General features: G+C 33.0%; 1 protein-coding gene across 1 annotated transcript in view; it reads right to left on the minus strand.

Annotated features, from left to right (window-relative positions):
- Positions 1-24,292, minus strand: part of LOC145688467 (ras and EF-hand domain-containing protein-like) — a 261,492-nt gene that overhangs the window by 53,057 nt on the left and 184,143 nt on the right. The window contains exons 6-9 of the mRNA XM_081762733.1: positions 21,615-21,797; positions 12,214-12,362; positions 10,435-10,571; positions 4,976-5,231 (exon numbers count right to left, since the gene is read on the minus strand). Coding sequence (XP_081618859.1) covers positions 4,976-5,231; positions 10,435-10,571; positions 12,214-12,362; positions 21,615-21,797 — 725 coding nt within the window. The remainder of the gene's footprint in view (positions 1-4,975; positions 5,232-10,434; positions 10,572-12,213; positions 12,363-21,614; positions 21,798-24,292) is intronic.

Here is a 24,292-nt window from a genome sequence, read left to right on the forward strand (position 1 = left end):
TATCATCCTTTTGTGCAAGAATGACAATTTATAAACCTTCCTAGGTGGAAGCTCTAACTTATCGAAGAAAATAAATGTTTTTGTGATGACGTGCTCTGTCATCCCCGGTAGCAAAATGAACAGAAATCTTTCCATATTGATCAAAGATAAATATTTACATTTAAAACCAGCTGTTTCCAATCGAATTATACAAAGTTTTTAGCAGGCTGTAGAATGGAAGTTATAATACAATATATTATGTAAAAAACATGCCATTTTCTCCTGTTAGATTTTTCAGAATTATCAGCACAGCTCCTGTTTCAGCAGGAACACGTTGATAAAAATACTCCCCGCATGCACTTGAACAAACTTTCTTCCAGGAAATGTTGTCCAGAGGGCAAAATATAAATATGAGGAGCTGCACTGGGACACTATTTGCTACCCTGCACAAGAGAGACACGTAATTACAGTTTAATTCACTTTAGCTTCGGCATGGTACAGGGAAGTTGGTCTACTTCGGGACACACGAGGTGTTATGTCAGCAAGAAACATTACAGCTGAACAAATGGTGATTGTCCGTCCTTTATATATACGTATATATATATACAGCAGAAGTTGCGAGGTTACAAGAAACTAGGTCTAATGGAAATGCACATACTTTCTTTTACTCTTAAAAGTAGTATAAAAATACATTTTGTTTTCATTCTATTCCTTAATTTCAATTTTGGTGCTTTGAAAAGCTATAATCCACGTGTATTCAAAATCTTTTCTTTTCTTTCAGGGTATAAAGAAAATAGGTATAAAAATAGGTACCGGTATTTGTTCATAAATTTATATATATATATATATACGAGGAGGTGAATAGAAAAACCCGTTAAATCCAAATTTTTAAATTTGTGGCAAATCGATAAAAACTGTTTAAACACGTCATAATTGTAAAATAACATTAGAGACTTTTTTAAGAAAGGAAAAATAACGTGAATGTCGGTCTGTCGAAAGCTGTATAATCGGGAATGTGCAACAGGACCAAAACGGCATACGACCGAAAATTCAGCTCAAAAACCGGTCCTGTGCCGTTTAGGTTCTGTGCCGTTTTGGTCCTATGCCGCTACTCTAAATTAAATTAACTTTTAATCATGTTCCTTAAAAAACGATATTTCTATTATCTGTTTAATCTGTGCTGCTATAAATTATAAACTCCTGTCGATTCTATGCCGGTGCGTGTCATATGAATGGACTGCGTACGATCAAAACGGCATAGGATCGAAAACAGAATTATGCCTACTAAAATATTGAAAAAAATGTATTATCAATTATACGTCGTACAGATTGGCACAAAATGAATATTGATACATAAATGCTACATTAATTTTGTTCTGAATTGAAAACAACTAGATCCAAATGAACAAAAAATTGAGTTATATAGGCTTCTCTGCATCATCTTCTACTAAATGGATATCCATATCGTCGTTGTCCTCTGGTGCAGTATCATTCCCTCAGTTTCGTATTGCTGCAAAAATCTCTGCGAAACGTAAGCTTTGTGTTGCTTTCGAATTTTCACCAAAATGTAGCAACAAAAGCTACTCACCATCATGCAGTTTCTCTTCTTTGACATAACGTCCCCCTCGGAACCGTGCCGATTGTTACATTTTGTTATTGTCTTTCCTCGCTTGCTAATTGGGTTTAGGATGCCTCTCTGGAAATTGAAAAATGGTTCTCCTTGGACCAGAGCTGTATACAGCTATAACTTTACTGAAGAGTAATTTTGCGATATTTTTGAAATTGAAAGTGCCAATTACCTTGATTTTTTAAGATTTCGTCAGAGGCATGTTTCCAGTCCATGATCTCACAGTCGCTTCCTAAATGTACAATAGTACTGAACTCTTCAATTATTTCTTTATATTTTGCAGGATTTCCTATGACGGAATTGCTTTTGATTTGCCGTTCAATATTGCCAAATACACGATCTGGAGGGATAAATGAGTGTCCCACTACTGGAAAATACAAAATAACAGTTTTTGCAAGTGGAGGTGCTTCATTCAGAAGCCAGTAAGAAAGCATGAAAAATACTGGAGTGTTTTCATTTTGACCACCACAGCGATGCGAAGGAGACGCAATTTGCGCTGATCCTTTATGAAGTTCTTCTTCGGACCAAATGCACGAAGTACTTTCTTTGGTTTGTTGATCATGTCAATACCCTTGGCACACCGTAAAATTATACAAATGGAGTTTGCGCCGATAGTACGCCTCTTAGGTACTTTTGGCAGTATCGAATTCTTCATGCAATCTTAACTAAGGCTTACTTCATTTACCGGGTGTCGTGCACGTTTTCCAGACATTTTGGTGTTGTCTGAACAACAGAGTTATGATCATCGCTGCCTACAGTATTGTTTTCTTTCGATTTTGCGTTAATTATTCTACATAATTATTACAGAAAAGCCGATTAGCACAGAAACACGACACGAAAAGTTAGATTAAGACGTTTAGTGTCTCAATTCTCAGTCCAAAAGCTAATAATAATAATAATAATAATAATAATAATAATAATAATAATAATAATAATAATAATAATAATAATAATAATAATAATAATAATAATAATAATAATAATAATTATTATTATTATTATTATTATTATTATTATTATTATTATTATTATTATAACGAAAGCACAGACTGCAAATGTTGCCAGATAAAAGTTCGAATGATTTACCAAGAGTTGCAATAAATATATAGAGTCTGACTACTGAACTAATCCTACACAGTACGAAACCTCAAGTTTGAAATATGGAATTAATCGGGTTTGATTCTGCTTTCCTCATGACGTTATATGCAGGTTTGGGATTTAAAAGTTAATGAAACTGAATGGAAGATGGATTCAACGGGTTTTCTCATTGGCCTACTCATATATATATTTAGAAAAGGTCAAATAAGTGGATTTATTATTATGTAGAAACTAGTTAATGTTAAAGTATCTAATGTAGGGAATATCGGAGCTTCATAGTTGATATTCCAAGTTGCACTTAGCAGCACACACACATATTATATATGAAAAATATGAAAATATCTGAATATGAAAAATATCTTTACTCCCAGACCTGCTTATCCAACTCAAGAAAATCATGTATCCTAATCTGGGATAAAAATATCTAAAATTTTCGTTATGAACCATGATATTTTCAATTCGTTTTTCTTAGGGAACGCTCTGAAACTATCAGATTTAGTACGAAATTGCTTATGTTGGCAGCATTGACTGAGAAAGGAAAATGAAATATTTCAGACTAAAGATACTTTTTTGTTGTCACATCCTCCTACTTCCACTAGTAGGAGAGTGATTAAAGATATAATAAGGAAAAAAATTGTTAAAATACCTTCGCAGATAGCAGGTCTAGCAAAGACTAGAAACAATCTATTCAACAGCAAGTCAGTGTAAGGCAATACTCAACTCTTGATTTTTTAAAGGGATTTCATAGCACAAGCCCCAAATGCACCAGTTGGCAATTAAGCGCTTAGAGAATGAAGGATGAAGGTGTTATGTTACATTTTTAAAACGCTACATTCTGACGTTCATGCACGTGTTATATGTTAGCCATGCTATGCAACACATCATTTAGTGAGTCCTCGTTTGAGTGAAAAGATTTAGAAACGAAAAAGGGTATATGTTAACGGAAAAAGTTGTGAAAGTCAATTTTCCCAAAATGTACAATTTGCTACATACCACCTATATCCTCTAACCGTTTCAATTGTTTTCTACACTCTACATATATGCGGTTCTGATTTAGTAAGCAAAAATATATAACAATACTTGTATAAATGCACGTATTTCACTTTAAAGTGGAAATTAAACTTAAAAAAGAAAATACAACTGAAAATGTCACTGATTGAAAGAATATAGTAGAGCAAGGCCCAATCAGCCCTTAGAAAAAGACTGACACTTATGATGATTGCAAAAATAATGCAGTAATCCTAATAATACTGACATGGACAAACATCATGTGTGTGGGTTTTGTTGTTGTTCTCCCACTTTCTTCATTTCACCATTTCGTTCATAATCGTCATCATCCTCTTCCTTGGGCTAGAAGCAAAAGTGTGGGACGAAAAACTTCTTTTAATGACGAGTTCAAGCAAAAAGAAGACTTAAATATATAGTATATATCTTATTTACTTGTTAAATGGTCTTAATAACTATTAACACTATTTGCTTCTAAATTTTACACATATATCTACAAAATATGCGAGCTCTACTTGTAGCAAGGTACGCAGCTTATAAGACAAAAATCTACTTATACAAAATTTAAATTTGAAAATTACTGTCTGTCCTTAAAATTATGCACACAAGTAAAATACAGCTAAGTATGTCCGGCTGGTTACCTGCTTATTTGGGCTGCATGTTTTTGAGCAAATATAAGTAAATTACTGCAGCTCAAGGTTTTGAAAAAAAATATATATATAATAAATTACATATTTACTTTTACAATTAAAATACAATTTTCTGTGTCTTGTTTGTTATTGAATACAGTGAAAATAAAATGGACATAGACAACTTTATCCATGTCAGAAGATAGTATTGTTTTCTACAATGAAACATTGAAAATTTAACTAAATCTCAATGCAGTAAAATTTGTTTAAATAGATTATCTTCGACTCTGGAGGAAATTATCCAATTTTTACAAGTACCTAACTTAAAAGCTATAAAACCGTAAGTGCGTATCTCTGTTTTCATAGATATTTGCCTGTTTTTAACAGGTGTGAAACTTGTAGAAGTAGGCTATTTTACAAGTTTTAATTTGTTTTGACATGGGAGAATTTGTCTAGATAGAACTAAAGGAAGCTCCGTCCATTACAACTATCTGAAAAAAGCTTAAAATCTTAAGCAATAAGAATACAAAGCTGCTACTTTTCAACATGCATTTCCTACTGTAATTTTCTGCAAATTGAAACGAATATTTACGTTTTTTGTTTCTTATTCTAAGGCTTGTGCAAGATGAAAACTTACCAAGAGTTGAACCAAGGTTATTTACAAACACGCCCTTGCAGAATCGATGGATGAAACAACTTTTTCCAACAGCTGCATCGCCAGCAAACACAACTTTGTACGTTCTATCTGGAGCGCCAGTTGGAGTCAAATCAGCAGCACGGATTGGTTTTGGAGGTGGTACCGGGGTTGTAGTTTGGCACGTGTATCGTGGTTCAATAGGAGGTGCAGGCTCTTCCTTTGGACAGGGCTCTAACGATGGAGGGTCTGTTTCAATCTAAGGATAGGAAAAGAACATTATAAATATATAAAGTTTTTCAAATAAATGTCTCTTTCACTGGACATCACCAGCTTTACATATCGCGAAAATTCTCTAAGAAAGAAATTTGGCAAGAAAGGCACTTTGCTTTTCGAATGTCTTACAGAAGCATGTGTTACTTTGTTTCCCATTTAATTTAAAGTTTGATAAATACCATATCGAATATATGTAAATATAATAATCCATTATAACAATTACTTTCCCTCTGAACAAAATTAGGCTGATGTCTTTCCTCTAGGAGTGCCATTTTAATATATACTTTTACTTGCTTTAACATTTCTTACTTAGACATGTATGAAGTCACAGCAAGTTAACATAATCTAACTGGAGTGAGAACATTGGCAGATTATGTTAAAGTAAGTAGGTATATTTATATTCCCTTGCGTTAAGACAATGAAGTGTTGTGTCCCGTACGATAAAAAAATAATAAATGGAAAATTGCTTAAAAACAAACAGAAATGAACACATGTAATGGAAAGAAGAGCACATAAGGTTAGTTTTGTAAGGCTTTGGTAAGCTGTAAACAATTTAAATACTAAACATCATTATGTGTTCCATACTTACGATTATTATTAATCGTAAGTATGGAACACATAATGATATACACTTCAGATGCTTAACAAAATAAAAAGTAATTACATTTTTCAGCAGTAGGAAACAGAAAGACTTCTATGGACTAAGTTAACACCTTCAATCTAGTGGACTTTCCAGAAGTGAGAAGATAGGCGGCAAGAAGTAGCCAAGGAAAGAAGGAAGAAATGTAAATTAATATTAGATTAAAAGATATATTCATTTTCTTTTAAATGAAATTTCTTAAGGAAAAATGTCTCGCTGCAGAACTTGCTACTTTCACAATAGCCAAGTTAGCTATCTTACTATTGGTTTTGTGCTCATGGTAGCTGTTGGAAGTAAAGCATTATAGTAGGTATGAATCATTAAGTGAGAGTTACCGTGAATGTAAAAGTTTGGTCACCACTGCATTTTCATTATTTGGGTCATATACAAAAACAATAGAAGGGGGCACAAACTGGCATTCCATCAGATCGAAAGTTATGACGTCATCAACATGGTATCATATACATGTTGAAGAAGTTGAGTCACATCTAGTGAGAGCATACCATAGTGGCAGAGCACGACTTCTAAGTGGTCCGAGGGTTGCTGTGATCTTCTCTACGTCAATTATTCTTTTCTTATTTCCTGTTACGAAATGTATCAACAGTTGACAGTCTTCTGCGTCTGTTAAAATGATAAACTAAAATGACAATAACATCGGAATCTATGGTTCGTACTAGTATTGTCCTTACTCCTTCTCTCAATGAGTGTGGGACATATAACACAATTCTGGTGTCAGCTTCTTCATGGTTGCATCTCTCTGTCATGTTGTTTTCTGGCCCAACATGGCAAATGGCATCGTCTGCAGTTACGTAGAAATAACTTTGTATATCTAAGATTTGAAACAGATGCGTCATTTAGATATTTAGATAACTTCTGTTTGTTTCGTGAGTGAACAAAAACGTTGATCAGTCTTTGAGTATTCTTACATTCGGGTCTATCTTCTGTCTCATTCCATGACCTCGATCTTCACGTGTCTCATTTATAATGAAAGTTTCATAGTAAGTGTCCGAGACAACACGTAATGCTAATGTTTTCCTCATTTCAATTTTAATTTGCCCCAAGAAACACATATAAAAGTAGTCTTCAAATGTTATAGAATCGACCATAGGAGTCAGCAAATGAATAAGGTTCCACCATCTTAAATAATAGCATAATAATTTAAAGGCTCGGCTGAAATGACATCGGTTGCTTCGTTGGCCTGAAGTCAGATTTCTTGGTACGGTACATTTTGTCAATCTTGAAATTGAAGTTGGATATTTTTGAAATTCATGAGCAAAGTTTTTGTCCATGTTACCTTTTCTTGATTGCGTAACTATGCACAGTTTGACCAAAAGAGAAACATTTGCTCTTAATATTCTCACTTGCTTTTCTTGTACCCGCTTAAACTTTGGTGTTTTGAACAGCAAAACAATTATTTTTCTGTATTGGGGTGTCAAATGGTTTACTACTTGTAATGAAGACTTCATTTACGAAACGGTCATTATGTTGTTTATCTTTATCCAAAAGGATTGACAACATCTCCTTGAAGATTCACTTGTTCATTACCGAACTCGAGAAATGAATTTCCATTCTTCCGAATCGCTTCAATCATGTTCTTCACATCACATAAAAAATGTCCTTGTCCTTTTACTATTTCATATGATGAAAATAGTCACACTCATTATATTCGTTGTCTTCATTACCAGGATAAATTTTAAAGTCTTCAAGTCTCTTATTTACTTCAGGGGCAAACGTAGACCAGTTCTGAAGAGCAATTTGATCTTAAGCCAATTATTTTCCCTGTTCCCTTTAGTATCTTGTTTAGCTGTTCATGGCCTTGATGGATTGCAATGGAAAAGAAATGTTTCTTATATCAGTTGGCTGTGAACCTTGCAATCTTGAACTCATTAAGGGCCGATTTTGACAATTGTTTCATGTCACTAACATGGTAGGAACCCATCTGGCATAGTGGCAGTAGTCACATGCAAAAAAGAGACCTCCGAGATGTTAAAAGGCTGCAATATAAGTTCAAAATATTCCCTCTCTATGAGCACATACAAAGATCATCAACAGACACTATTCCATACCAAGAATCTAATTCGCAAACGTAAGGTATATACTGTTGTTCTTAACCCAAGTACTAAATTCAGTTTCCGATGATACTTCTTCGTAAGCTTCATTGAGGAGTGCCTGCAGTGCTACGTATGTTAACTGATGGGTGTATCTAGCCTTTACCATGTACGGCATTTTAGAATATCATATGCGATTCCTTGAGGGGCTAAACCAGCTTCGACAAGAGCTTAAGTCTATGCTGATCCCTGCAAGATATTTCCAGTCGCCCTTGCACTGTGTTTTTCTGTATGAAAGTCTCCAAGCATGATCATAACATCCTTCAGAGAATCATAGCTCCACTGAAGACTCTTCATTATACAAAAATTGGCCGATCCACTGTTATGACGAATATCTGGTCTGAATTTAAATGACTTTCTTAACCACTCCATTGAGTGAATAATCATTCGTGGATCACTAGACGATTCTTTAAATAAAGGTAACAATCCATTTATGTTTGGCTGCACTTTCGTTACTAGTTTCTTATGATAGGCTGACCAAGTATCTCCAGCATTTAATTGTTCGGGAAAGTTTTAACGAAAAAGTAAAACTAAACTTAGTTTCTCCCAAAATAAAAAAAAAGTTTCCACGATTAGTTTGTCAGAGATTTTAGATACAAATGATTACAATGCAGAACGGTATTACTAACTGAAATATTATGAAACTTCATTCTGTAAAAATAAAATTTTGTCAACACTCATTTCTTATATAATTTTCAACTCCGAAAATGGTATCCAGAATTTATAGTTAACAGTATATAACGGGATTCTGGACATTGCAAATTAATTTTGTATAAATGCAATTAACATACTTTAGTTTGGTGCAAAGAATACGATTCTATCTACTTTCTGTGAGAAGTTATACGGTTTTTAATATTTTACTAGAATATTCATGGGCAGCCATATTGATGACGACGTAAGTTTTGGTCTATTATAATGTCACTTCTTCCATCCTATATTATTAACTAGGTGACCTAAAGACTAAATCTGCAGTGGTGGAACATCTTTAACTCTTATTTAATGATACAAGCATGACATACCTATAAATTACGGCTACGAAGCCACCGCACCATGTCTTATATAAAATTACATAATTACCTTATGTAAAATGACACATAAAATATATTGGTACCATTTTATAGAACATGATAAGATCTACATTTTTGTTACTGCAATGTTTTTAGAGTTCTTGATAATTACGGAGTTATACAGATCTAAAATCAAAAACGAATGTCAAAAGAAACTTTTTTCAAGTTTGCTTCAACATATCTCAAATATAGTATCATATACAGATATTGCAACTATTTGTATATAATTTGCAGTTAATTTACTTTAGTTTGGGACAAAAATGACGGTTTTACCTCTATTCTGTGAGAAATTGTACGCGTTTAAAAATTCTATCGGACATTTCACGGGCGGCCATGTTGATTACGTTATAATTCTCGATGTACTGGAACACCAGTTTGGCCCTCTTCTATTGCTTGTGTATATGACCCAAAGAATGAATTTGCAGTGGTGTTCGAACTTTTACATTCACGTAACTTCCAACTCAATTTAGCATAGGGATTCATACCTACTATTATGATAGAATTCCAGTGTGTATGTTCCAATTTGCTACTACTAATGCTACTCAGAAGCTCAGAGCCTTGAATAATTTTGAGTAATATGACCACTATTGTGATAAGTAAATATATCAAAGACGTTTTAGTTCCCCGGAACAAATAGTAAGATGAATGGCTCTACTGCTATTCGTTCCTCCCTTCGTTCAGAAAAGGAAAACGTGTCTATTGGTTATTCTATTTATGATACAGAAACATGTCAGTCTGTGGGTAACGCTAATTTTTAACACTACACAGTCAAGCTAATAGCTGTGGCAACATGGGCTACCGACTGCCTGGTGCCAATAGACGCTGCTTGCGTGCAGGCAATTTGCGGATTTAAAACTATTGGTGATTTACTGTAACTTAAAAACTGAGTTGTTGCAATTCGATTATTTCAAAATAGGACAAAAGTCTTAACCAAACTTAGATTTGACTATTAATATTTGGACATTTCTACAGTAATATATTTTGACGATTTAATTGCAACTTAAACTGTAATGTTTCAATTTAAATATTTCAAACTGGATAAAGATGATAATGAACATAAACGCGTTTTGCTGTTTATTAGGATAAGTAAAGAGCCGGAGTTTTAAAGTAAACATGATTTTAACCTATAATGTATATAGACCCGAAGGCTTAGGTGCAACAAATAGTATTTTTGTTTAAGAATAAAGATAACATAACTTACAGTTAAGTTGCACAATAGAATGTCAATTGCAGATGAGAACACAGGTGTTTAAAAGAAATTTGGGCTATTATAAAAAAAAAAAAAAAAAATGTTGATACTGATGTGCTATCTACTTCACAGATTGAAGATAGGTTCCACAAGAATCAATGAAACAAGAACTTTTTATTTACCTGGTCAATGTCATGTTCAGTTTCGGTATCAACCTCTTGCTCTATAGAACTATTTTCTGGTGCTTCCAACAATTCTTCCTGAAGAGACTTGTCACTTTCCAAATCAGCTGGATCTCTTAATGTGGATCGCCCACTGTCTATAAAATAGGGATTAATAGTTATAATATCATTTCTTTAGATTTCTGAAGAATGACTTACAATATTTATTAGTATTAGATTACCATTTATTAAAGTAATGCTTCTTATAAAAGATAAAATGTCGAGAATACTCAATATGCATCAACTTATATTGAATATTAATGTTTTCAAACAAAGAAAACATAAAGAAAAGTGTATTTTGAAAATATCAACTATTTTATACAGCGTTACTTGTTAAGCCCAAATCTAGGGGAGAAAACTGTCGGGAAAGCATCCTCTTCTTTGTTTGTTACAAAAAAAATTATTTAACTAAAAAATGAATGTCTTTGTAGTATAAGGTTAGGAAATTAGATTATCACTGTGCCAATTAAGAAGATATTACCTCATTTTCCTAAGTGTTCCACATACAAGGGAAATAAATAAATAAAATTCTTGCAAACTATCAACTGTTTAAACTTTCTGTGTTGAAAAAGCAACTAAATTACTGTTTCCTGTGGCATATAGAGAAAATGTTTTTAAATATTACCTAAAAGTTTGCTTTTCTAACGAGGATCAGTACATGTAACATATTGAAAGGTCGTATGCAACATATTGTAATCCGTCACTACTCTTAATTATCGGTCCTACTTGAGGTTGACACTTTCATTCTTTCTTTTAACTGTTCGTTTATTGAGAAAATTATGATCATGAGAAACTCTCATCCTATGGCATCTTATGTAATGATAAACTTATCACAGGTTAGTCAATTTCTAAAATAAAACTTTCTTTTTGTCAGCAGATCATGGCAACATTTACAAATGTTAAACAAATCACTTGAATCAGCAAATAGAAAGAATGTTTCAATATTAACAAGTTTCTGGGGAAGAAAATAATACCGAGGCTAAAAGTGTGCCAATACTAAAACACTATGTCTAACTGTGAAATACACTAGTTATAGTTCAAACAACTAATGCAATACGATATTTTCCAAACAAAAATAAAAAAAATGTTAAAGATTTTAGCCAGTGGATTATTTTTTCTTCTTTTTCTGACACCAACTTCCGTGGAATAGTTTCCCTCTGCTTACTTGATAAGGAATACAAATTACTGTGTTAAGAAGAAGGTTCACAACAGCTTTGCCAGACGTACAGTCTTGACAGTGAAAATATGGTAACGTGCCATTCTCGTGCGGTATACGGTTCGACTCTTTGACCATGCACATTATGTACGGTCTTACAGAAATTGTATATCGATATTTTATTTCTAAGCAAATATATTTCATCTTCTGTCATTTTTCCATCTCCCAATGATTACTGATCAACAACTCGCCGCAACCAGTTCTAATGATAATGAGTAAGATATTACTTTTAAATTTTTCTGCAATTTGCTTGTAAAGTTTCACCATATGCATACACAGTTGAACAATGTGAGAGTAACTTCTCTTTTTCATTTATTTTTATTTTCATACATACTATATATTGACAAATTTTGAAAGCAGTGGACATTCGGAATCCAATGTCTCACTGAATTCTACTCAATCTTTTCTTCCTTATTTATTGCAATAAATTGTACGATCTATCACTTCAAAGTAACATTGAGATTAAACAACAAAAGTGCCATCTACTTTTCTCTGTGTCTAAAATAAACAGAAAAGAATATTACCTAAGTCTTCCATAAGTCTTTGAATCCCAAATTGAACATCTTCTCCAGAGCGCGAAGTAGTCCACCCAAGAGGTGATCGACTTGAATCTGCTACAGACTCCACTAAACTACCTCCTTCAGAAGGAGTTCGACTGTAGGTTTGTGATGCTCTGAGACAAAAATATCTTAAATTTATTAATTAAATAACGAAATATTGATTAATGAAAATGGATTTCACATTTTAACAAACTGAAAAATGTGTGGTATGCATAATCTCATATTTCCTTTTAAAATATAAAATTTAAACAGTATGTAGCTCGTTTCCAGAATGATATAAATTGCTTGATTTTTTTCCATTAAAATAAAATGTCACTCTATCTATTATTAAAATCATACAGTATCAATGACATTATTATTATTATTATTATTATTATTATTATTATTATTATTATTATTATTATTATTAGTGCACTTAAAGCAAAAACAAGAGCAAAATTTTCTATGTTTAAGTCTTATGAAGTGGTAAGTAATTGTTTTCACACTGCATGTTACTTCAGTATGTTTAGATATTTGGAATGTAACGGTTTACACACACAAAAAAAAAATAAATAAATATATTATATACATTATGCAAACTGAATTATTACGACACACACCAGTTTAAATAAAATTATCATTGCCTCAATGAATTCCGAAATAGTCAGTATAATAGTTTTTAAAATCAACCTTCTACTTAGTTTTAGAAAACTATTGAGAAAATATACATTGGTTAACAATTGCTAGGAAACAGACACATTTTCAGCCATAACTGTTTAGAGTACAACCAGAGTACAGTAGGTGACCAATGCCTGACCGATATTATGCCAGTTTTATTGAGCAAATATGGAGGGAATTTGCTATCATTAAAATAAACAGGAAGTGAAAAACCAAACACACGGGGAGCATTACGGAGTGATAACATGAAATGCTATTTGTCGTTAACATAGTAAGATTCTGAGCAAATCAGTAAGGCATATGACTACTTCGGACACCAGTGCATGCTTTATATCCGCTTGCCGTGCTGCCCACGAGAGAGTCCTTGAGTTCCAGGGCCATGTTGTCCCATTTCTCCCTAAGGACAGTTTTCAGGCTGTGAAGGCTCAAAGGTAGTGGATTTCGCTATGCAACCCGTTGTTCAAGAGCATTCCAGGCATGCTCAATGGTATTTAGATCGAAGAAATATGGTGACCAGTCCATGCGGTAGATATTCTCACTCTCCCGGGTCACTTCAACTTGGAAGATTGTGTGTGTGTTGTCCATGAACACGAAATCTGGGGTCACTGCGCCACAGAAAAGACGAAAAAATCCTATCAGGATCTCGTTACAATACTGTTCTCCGGTTACGGATCCAGCTGCAAAGATATCCAATGGTGTTCGTCCATTCTGCATGATGCCTGCATATATCATAACATGAGACCTACCGTACCTGTTACATTCATAAGTGTTTGGTGAATAGTAACGTGTTTCTCGTTCTTATGACACCAATTGATGTTCGAAATCACTGGATACACAGAATAGTTTATAGTTTTGGCCGGCATCATCAAAAATGGACGAACACCATTGCACATCTTTGCAACTGGATCTGTCACCAGAAAACGGTATTGTAACTAGTCCCTGATAGGATATGTTCATCTTTTTCGCTGTGTAGTGGACTTACACTTCGTTTATGGAGAATCACACACGTTCGCACAGAACCGCCCAAGTTTAAGAGATCTTAGAGCGTGAGAATAGCTACTTCGTGGACTAGCTATCATATTCCCTCCGATCTGAATACCATTGAGCATGCCTGGAAGGCTCTTGAATGACGAGTTGCATAATGGAATCCAGCATCTTTGACCTTTCAAGACTTGAAAACTATTCTCAGAGAGAAATAGAACAATATACATAGGGGTGTAGCCATGGGGAAGGGCATCGGGGCTAGCCCCCAAATGATTTCCTGCCCCCCCCCCCCAAATGACCAGTCTTTTAAACGTCATCATAAGATTATCTCGCTTCAGTCATTTCAAAATAACAAAGTTTAAACATAATTAATAATTTACGGTAAAATGATATGGAAAGATATTTTACCATATCAATCGAAAAATAGTATGGTATCTCTTTCTTACACCGATCGAAAAATAGTACGGGGCGGTATACTTTTTTGTGACAGCAGATTACGCAATTTACTGTGATTTATATTTGACAGTTTGAACACAAACGTTTTAACAAGGTACTACAAATATTGCACTAAAACAATGATACTTAACTGATTCGTAAGTACATTATATTTTTTATATGGTGTAACTAGTGTTTTGAAAAACATATTTTTTACCAGTTGGAAAATTTGGTGTAAAACAACGTTTTTATTCAGTTTGGATTTCATTCGCTTTTTTTTTTCTTTTCTTTTCTTGTTACTTGGTGTAAAACAGTAAGTGAGATACAGCTTTTAATAAATTAATTATGTTTTATAGTCTCGAATAATAAATATTTTTTGTCAGGAAATCTTAAAGAAATTAAGCAAAAAGACCCCGCACAATCCTTATGGAAATTTGATTTTGGTAAAATTGCTTGAAACTGTGATATATTGTAGATAGTATGATCCTGAGAGAAAGTCGCAATGGACACAACCACCAATCACTAATAGTTTGGCCACTACAGGGCTACTTTTTTGAAAACAGCCGAACATGACGATACTCTTGATTTCGGTGAAAATGACTGAAACCGTGATATCTTTTAGATATTGTGATCCTGAAAAAAGAGACAAGCACATATCACTGGCCGTTTGCCCATTACGAGGCCACTTTTTTTAAACAGCCGAAGATAATGATATTCTGAATTTTGGTGAAAATGACAGAAACCGTGATACGTTATAGATATAATAATCTGAGGAAAAGTCTCAATGGACACAACCACTAATCAATGGACATAACCACTAACCACTACGAGACCACCTTTTTGTGCAGGCAAAGATAACAATATCTACATTTCAGTGGAAATGACTGAAACCGTAATATGTTGTAGATATTGTAATCCTGAGAAAAAGTCTCAATGAGTACAACCACCAATTACTAACCGCTTGGCCATTACAGGGCCACATTTTTTAAAACAGCTGAAGACTACGATATTCTGGATTTCGGTGAAAATGACTGAAACCGTGGTATGTTGTAGATATTGTGATCCTGAGAAAAAGTCTCAATGAACACAACCACCAATTGCTAACCCTTTGGCCACTATACGACCACATTTCTGTAAACAAGAGATTCTTTTTCACAGGCGAATGCCCTGATAGTACTTGTACGATAGGCCTAGTGTTGATATTCAAATCAGGGTTCACCAAGGATCGTTGTACCCTTGACTTGACACGTGCATTCATCACAATCGCCAAAGCAGTCTAGAAACACCAACGAAACGTCGATGTAATCATAATACTTACTTTCAATGAATAAAATCCTTTGCTAGTGAAATATACTATGTATACGTTTCACCAAACAGGCACTGATGGATGTTGCGCCCATTCGTGAGTTCTTCTAAGAATAAGAAGATCTAAACCTTTTCATGGTGACATGAAATTCCACCAAAATTCCAGAATATTGTCTTCGGCTGTTTTTTTTTTTAAAGAAGCCTCGTAGTGGCCAAATGGTCAGTGATTGTTGGTTGCGTCCATTCTGACTTCTTGTTCGGATGACAAGATTTACAACATATCACGGTTTCAGTCATTTCCACCGAAATCCAGAATACCCTTACCTTCGGCTGTTTTCAAAAAAGTGGCCCTATAGTAGCCAAACTGTTAGTGATTGGTGGTTTTGCCCAATGACACTATTTTTAGGATCACAATATCTACAAACATATCACGGTTTCAGTCATTGTCAGCGAAATTCAGAATATTATTATGTTCGGCTTTTTTTTTTTTTTTTTTTTTTTTTTTTTTTTTTAAGTGGCCCTATGATGGCCAAATGGTTAGTGTTTAATGGTTGTGCCCATAGAGACTTTTGCTCAGGATCAAAATATCCACAACATATCATGGTTTCAAGCAATTCCACTGAAATCCTATTTCCATAAGGATTGTGCGGGGTCCTTTCAAAGAAAATTGTCTTATGTAGATAGGTTCTGTATAGAAGAGCTTAAATTAAAATAGTTATGCGCAAAAGAATAACGTTTGGTCCGGGACAGTAGTTCTTCGTTAAACACAATAAAAACTCCTGCAATATAATTTATGGGGAAAAAGCAAATAATAATAATAATAATAATAATAATAATAATAATAATAATAATAATAATAATAATAATAATAATAATAATAATAATAATAATAATAATAAGAAGAAGAAGAAGAAGAAGAAGAAGAAGAAGAAGGAAAAGAAGAAGAAGAAGAAGAAGCTGAAAACAATGCTTTTAGTTTTCCGCAAGGGAACCTTTTTTTTCAGGCGTTAATTTTTTGGCTTTGTTCATTATAATTGCCCCCCCTAAAAACGACGGGCCCCTCCTACATAAACCTGCTGGCTACACCCCTGAATATACACCTGGAACTCATAATGTTCTCTTGGACAGCAGGGCAAACAGATGTGCAGGATGAATTGGTACTCAAGGTGGTAATACACCTTACCGATTTACTCAGAGCCCCTCTGTCTTCATGACAACTTATATTTCATGTCATCACTCCATAGTGCTCTCCATGCGTTTGTTTGATTTTTCATGTCCTGTTTCTTTCCATGATGGCGAAATCCCTCCATATTTGATCACTAAAGCTGGCATAATGTCGGTACTCATATATTTGTCACTTAGGGTACCCTGATTGTGCTAAAACACTTGGAGATGTGTTGAAAGTGTGTATGTTCCCTAACAACTACCAATCAATATAAGTAATAATGGCTATTCCATTACAAATTGTTACTTTTTTAGACTTCCAAACTATGCTATGCATAAGCGTCGGAAGTCTTATAGAACAGTTTTGTTTTGTCCGTCCACCTGTCGACAGGTATCATTGCAAAAATGGTAAGAGACATCGAGGTGCAGTTCTTTGTAATCGATTCAATGTCCCAAGAATAGGTTTCATCTTCTTCATTAAGCTCTATTCAAATCAAAAGTAATTCAAATTATCCATTTCTGGTTTCAATATTTATTGCAACAACATACCAAAACTGGAAATGGTTAAATTTACTACTACTTCCGATCTCAACACTGATTAGCACGGCGTAAAAACTGTAAGAGATATCCAAATGTGTATGATCGATTCATTGTCCCAAGAATAGGTTTCATATTCTTCAATACTCTATTCAAACTAGAAGTAATTTAAATGAGCTATTTCTGGTTTCAACATTTACCGCCATAGATTGCCATTTATCGACAAGTTTTTTTTTTTTTTGTTTGTTTGTTTTTTTGTTTTTTTGCAATCCATTCAGAGTGTCAACAGAACCTCTACTGTAGTTTCATACCGAAACGAAAGTCACTTGTTTTACAAGTAATTTTAAGCTGTAAATGACTTGACTATAGGATAAATGGTAATGTGAACAAAATTAATTTGATCATTTAATGAAAGAATTGAGGCTTTTTAATCAATCTCAACATTTTATTATCAAACTTCTACAGGCGATGTACACTGTTGGGTCATAGTATGAAAATGTTTTAGATTTTTTAGAATTTTTAACGTGTAATTTACATATTACAGTTACTGCGGCAAGTGACCTGCCAGTAAAGGCAGAATACCTATGATGATGATGATGAATTTACATATTATAACATGGATAATATGCTTTCAACAAACAACTTTTTAAGTATCAAAATATCAAAATTGGATATATACGAAGTAAGATCTTTAATATAAGCACATAACCGACAAAAAGAGATATGCCTATACTAGAACATTAAACTGTTTTACTAGAGTAATGAAATATATTATACATAAAACTCAGGTAAGGAATACCTACTATTTGATTTATGTTTGCGAAGTTTATTGGCAGTAGGCATATTGTTGCTTTACATTGTTTATTAAAATAGAAAGCGTAATTCTTGTACATAAGATGAGAGAAAGATCAAATTCTAATAATCATAGATCGATTTCCATTTTACAACTGTTGTCTAGAATTCTCAAAATGGCTAAGTTGAATAGAATAAACACATTTTTGACTGAGAACATTCTCTTAGATAACCAGTATGGGTTTTAAAGCCGTAAGTTTCTTAATGGTGTTATCATAAATTTTCTACCGGATATGCACTTAATGCTAAAACTTTTCTAGATCTATTAGGCGTTTTTGACGTTGCAAATTCCTATATATTATGAACTAGGATGATTTGCGCCTGAGCAAATCTTGTCTTACTTAAAACACAGGATGCTATTTGGAAAAATATATTCAACAAAATCAAACTACAACCTATCACCAATTTTATCTCACACGACTCACATTAAGACTATTTTTTACTTTATATATTAATGAATTCATCAATATAGCAAATGTGCATAATAGGGTATTGTATTCTGAGAATTAAAATGTTTTTAAATCTACCAAACCAAGATTAGCAAATTTTATGAAGTTGCAGATAAACTTATCAAGCACCAGAAATCTAACAGCAAGACGAAGGTTCGTAAAAATTATAAATTCACAATAAATTGTACTCTGCAAGCTAATGAAAAATAATTTTATAGCGATTTCCACTTTAATTGTAATCAGATACAATTTAATGTGAAAGTTAAATTTTGAGGTTTTTGAAAATTTGTCATGGAATAAGCATGTAACGGAGTTGTCTAAGAAGTTGATTAAAATAATATTTTTATTTCGTAAATGCAATCAAATATTATCGATCATTAACCGCAGAACTATCAATCAAATTTTCATTCGTTGTTAACAGTGATATTAGCACGATAACTTTTACCTCAGTGTTTTGTGTGTTTTGGAAACAGTATCATACGTACATATACACAATAGGTTGGAAGGAAATCAGATTTTTACTCTTACAATTTAAGAGATTTAAGAGTACCCATGTATTTACACTTAAGATTTCAGTTAACTGAGTCAAATCACATAATTACATTCAAAGACTAGAACTGTGTATTATATGCCAAACCAACTAGTAGAAAAAAATGAATAATATCAATTTCAAACAAAAAGGAAGGAAATAATTACAAGAACAATTATTTTACAATTATGAACGGTCAATTAGAGATTAACATAATTAATTTAATAGTATAAAAAGTTTATTTTTTTAGAATTTTTACTGTGTAACATGTGAGTAGCGTATACTTTTGCTTTTATTTCTATATTTTATCGTATGAAAAAGCCAGTGTACAAACCGCGGCAGCTTACTTCTAATAACTAAATAAATAAATATTTCGTTTTGCGAAAGCTCTTACTTACAGAACATTGAGCATACTATTGAATCATGGATGCAAAAATATGGATTGGTAATGAAATTCAAGCGAATAGTTTTCTTTTTCTTTTGATTATTGTGTAAGACATAAGAAAACCCTCTATATTAGAATAAATACAGTGGTGCACGTTTGTAAAATTAAACCTATAAAAAGTTTACCCTGTGAAAACATTAATAAATGATCGAAAATCATCGATATTAGTGTCGAATCTATAGTTTACGGGGTCGCCAAGATGGACAGTGGTAGTTCTGATCCCGTTTAAAACTGAATTCAGCCCCACAACTTGGGGAGGGTAAAGGAAATACATAAAATTGATCAAAAATGACCCATATTAGTGTTGAATCCATAGTTTTCGGGGTCGCTAAGATGAACGGTGACACGTCCGATGCCGTGCCCGTCAACATGGTTGACAGGGATATTATATACAGGGCTACCCGGACCTTTACTCATCCTTCAATGTTTACATGAATGAATTTTGCCATATTGTTTGGTTATTAGTGAAATGTTTATTTATGAAATCTGATAAATATTTGAGAAAATTGTGAGAAAAGAACTCATTCCATGCAGTAAATTACACCTTCTGTATTTTTCCAGGCGAATGATTCATACTACGGTGTAGGCTTGTTAATAAAATATTTATATATAAAAAATAAATGAAGTCGTTACAGTTGTTTTTGAGAAAATTTAATTATTTTAAATTGTTATCCTTCTGTAAACTGACCTTATTTTTAGGTGCAAAAGAAACATTTGAAACGATAGAATATTATAAAAACATTATGTCTATAATTTGGTCCATATACTTTGAATGACATGGCATCTAGCTGAATGCATGTAAGATGATGAGGAACAGATGAACAGATATCGAAAAAAAAAAACTATTTTACGATATGTTGTGGGCCATGAAACTTAAATTCATTGAAATCTCGAATACGATTTTTATCACTATCACCAAACTTTCTTCTTTCGTAAAAATTTGTCGCAAATCCCAATATTTTTTAATGAAATATGGGAAAGGTCCTTAGAACATCGTCATTTAGGAGCAGTTACTGGCAACATAATGAACGAAAACGTCACCCTACCAGTAAGTACATTTTTAGATCTTTGGTGTAATATGAATAAAGTTGGTGGACAAAGATGGATGAAATCCAAGAGGAGCTTTATGTGCACAATTACATTTCGAGAACTATATATATATATATATATATATATATATATATATATATATATATATATATATATATGTATTACAGAGTCATAATGTTTACTTTAAAAATACTCGTACGATTTTTTTTTCAATTTCAGTTTAAATCATTAAAATCTACTAACGTTTTCGATAAAGTAGATACTTTTAATTTTCACTTTTCAGTAAATTCTTATTCTGGTTCTAGGGAGGCAAATGTGCAATTATTCTGGGGAATTGCATAAAAGTGTTAGAAATCTTGGGCCTTATGCAGAGTCGTTCTGACGTGTGGTTAGTGCCATACTAAAGAGTTCCACTAACATATGTTTCCTGCAGTAGTCAGGCCTTTAGTATGACGCTAATCATACGTCTAAACAACTCTGCACTCTTAACTTTAAAATTTGTTATCGATACATTTAATGCTGTGGTCTATCCTGCATATATACAGATGATAGATATTTTATATAATATGAACGGATATTCAGAAAAACACTTCTTCTACTTGTAGAAGTCATGAAATATGTCAATTCGTTAAAATCTCGAATTCGATATAGGTTGTAAATGTACATTTTTTACGATTACAAGGTCTTTTTCACTTTTATCGTCACTCGAAAGTTTAAAAAAAAAATAAAATGAGTTATTTTCAGTTCTGTAGTATGCATCTCACACAGAATTCTCTACTCTATGTTTCCTTAATAGTGGTGTAACAAAGTCATAAATTTCTTTGCTTTCTATTTCCATTCCTGGGCAGCTTATTTTGATGTAAAAGCTTGCTAGAGATGATTGAAAGAGAAGAATATCGTGCGCCTTGTTTCCTGTAATTTTATCTTGAAATAAGAATATGTTTATTTTGATACTAACCGTTTCCTCTTCCTTCCCTCACATCCGTGATCGCTTGATCCTTGGCCTGGTCCCTGCCCTGAGCCCATTGAACTAGTTCTGCTGCAGCAACGTGGTGAGGAGGGTCGTGGAGATCTGAGACCAGATACATCCATCACAGTGAGCAAACTGTCATTTGTATCTTGTAGTTTTGTATTGGCTTCGCTAGAGAAAATATATATTAACGTTATTAATCAACAGTTATGTACTCTGATTGTACGTATTGTAACAAAACTTTGTAAATGTATTAAATAATCCATTGATTAAAGATGTTTTCAAATGATAGGAATTTGATTGAGATGGAACATAACATAGTGGGAAATGAGAAAACAAGTTTACCTTTTATTATTTATTTACTTATTTCTAAATGACGCATTAGTAATTAGGAGTTACAGAGTAGAAATACAATAAGGAGGTAGGAGTAATGATCTCAAAGATCAAAGTAATGGGAAGAATAGCCTTGATGCTAATTTTCTCATTAAATTCTTAGCAGACCGAACCTAATTATCCCTCCTTAGAACTAAAATAGATATTTCAAAATTTGAAGAAAGCATTTAAGTTACAATATTAAAGAAGACATTCTCCATTTAATTTATATTTACTAATATAATGTCCAATTTTCACTAATAAACTACAAATGTAGTTTGAAACAACATTAGTAACTAATAGGTAATGTATTGTTTTCAAAGTTTACTACTAGTGTCTGATCATGTAAAATGCGTCTATTTTTCAACGAGTCTAGTTATAAACATATTACCCGTTTTCATAATCATAAGTAGTATAATCGTAACTGGTTCTAAGACATAAGTATTTGAGAAATCTTGTATTTGCTGTAGTTTCTGGGAATGAATTTTAACTACAGAGTTTCATATTTGAGACAAATACTTTAATTTTGGTCTTGCTAAAACCGCACACAATGAAGTATACGTATCAATATTCTTAAAATTTTTGTATTGGGTTAATATGAAGCCCAAAAGTTCTATGGTATCTCTAGACACTATCTTCCGATGTTCCACAAACATAAGTTTTTCGCCTATTTATGTTACTTATAAGTATTTTCTACTTCTAGCATTTTAAAATTTTCCTTGTTTATAGAATATCTGGTCACCAGGGAATTTGTTTCTCTCGTATATGACGTTTTAAAAAGAAACTCATTCACATTAAAAGATACCTTATTTCATTAATCCAGTTCCCTACGCATATCATATTTACAACTCTCTACAATATTATAAACTGTAATAATATTGCACAATTTAATATTGTCAGCATACATCAGAATTCCAACATTATTAACTAATATTGGTAAATCAATTATAAAAATTAAGAACAGTAGAGGCCACAAAGAAGAATCTTGTGGCATCTTTTGTTGAATATTTCCAGCATCAAGAGGATATCGTACCTATTTTTACTACTTCACTTTTACCATGTCTTTTTCTTTAAAAATCTTGGAAACAATCCTCTGAAATTTTATTTTTGGCACATTTCCCTTTATTTTATTATATTTTATAAGAACGTACATATATAAAATTATTCCATTTTGTGTTTTACTAAAATCAAATTTGTTCACTTTTAGTAAAGTTCTGTATTCGTAATAATAAAATCTTGTTTGAAAATTTAGGGATTCATTATACACATATCTGTTATACAGACTGTTGGTACGACTATATTACTAACTCCATCTAGGATTAAGAGATCCATCGTACAAGTAGATTCTAGATTTTAGGTTCCAGATGTAATATACACATCACCATCGTTCTCTTCATATAATGTTTTCCATTAACCGAGCTAAATTAAACCAAAAGACAATATGCACATTTTTTTACAGATAATTCATAATTGACCAGTTTCTGAAGAGATTGACTTTAAGGTACTGTCAGGATTTCATATTACATTTTCAAATCTTACGCATTTTTAAAGTTTAATCCAACGATTATTCTTTGAGAACTAAGGAAGACAGTAATGATGATAATGATCGAAATGGTGGAATGAAGAAAGTAGGAAAAAACGGAAGGACTCCTAGATAACCCCACCCACTCACACACAGTGTTTGTCTAGAATGAAGTCCACTTGGAAAGAACTGGGATATAATCAGGGACCCCACGCACTAGGGGTGAGCACACCACCACTGAGCCACCATGGCCCCCATTGTAATGTTCATATTTTTAACTCCACGTATTTAGAAATATAATATATTTCAACAACAGATATGAGAACAAAGCTTCTTACTTATTCTGTACCCAGTGTTATAAAGGTTACAATGAAAGGGTCTTTCCTATTAAGATAGTGAAATCGGCCCTTGATCCAAGTTGGGTTGCTATTGACCCAAAAGGTTACCCTTGACCTAAAATTACTTCAAAAAAATGACCCTACCCCCTCCCCTTACCGAATTATCGTATCATACATGCTCAAAATTGAATATTTTTAAATTTTGGTGGGGTGGTCAAAAGATTTTGAAAGTTTCACAGATTGTAGATACTATCTAGATGTAAATGTGCATTTTTTCAAAACCATCGATGCGTATTTTCTTTTTTTATTTTGCGTGTTGGAAAAATTAAAAAAAAATGTAGAAAAAATTTGGGAGGACACGTCTCTGACTTTTTGGTTAAAAAATGTGTTATACCCTTAGGTACAACATATATTTTTTTCGGGGCCTGAAAGTG

The sequence above is a fragment of the Thermobia domestica genome, chromosome 6, assembly GCF_964235325.1.
Source record: "Thermobia domestica chromosome 6, izTheDome1.hap1.1, whole genome shotgun sequence".
NCBI lineage: Eukaryota > Metazoa > Arthropoda > Insecta > Zygentoma > Lepismatidae > Thermobia > Thermobia domestica.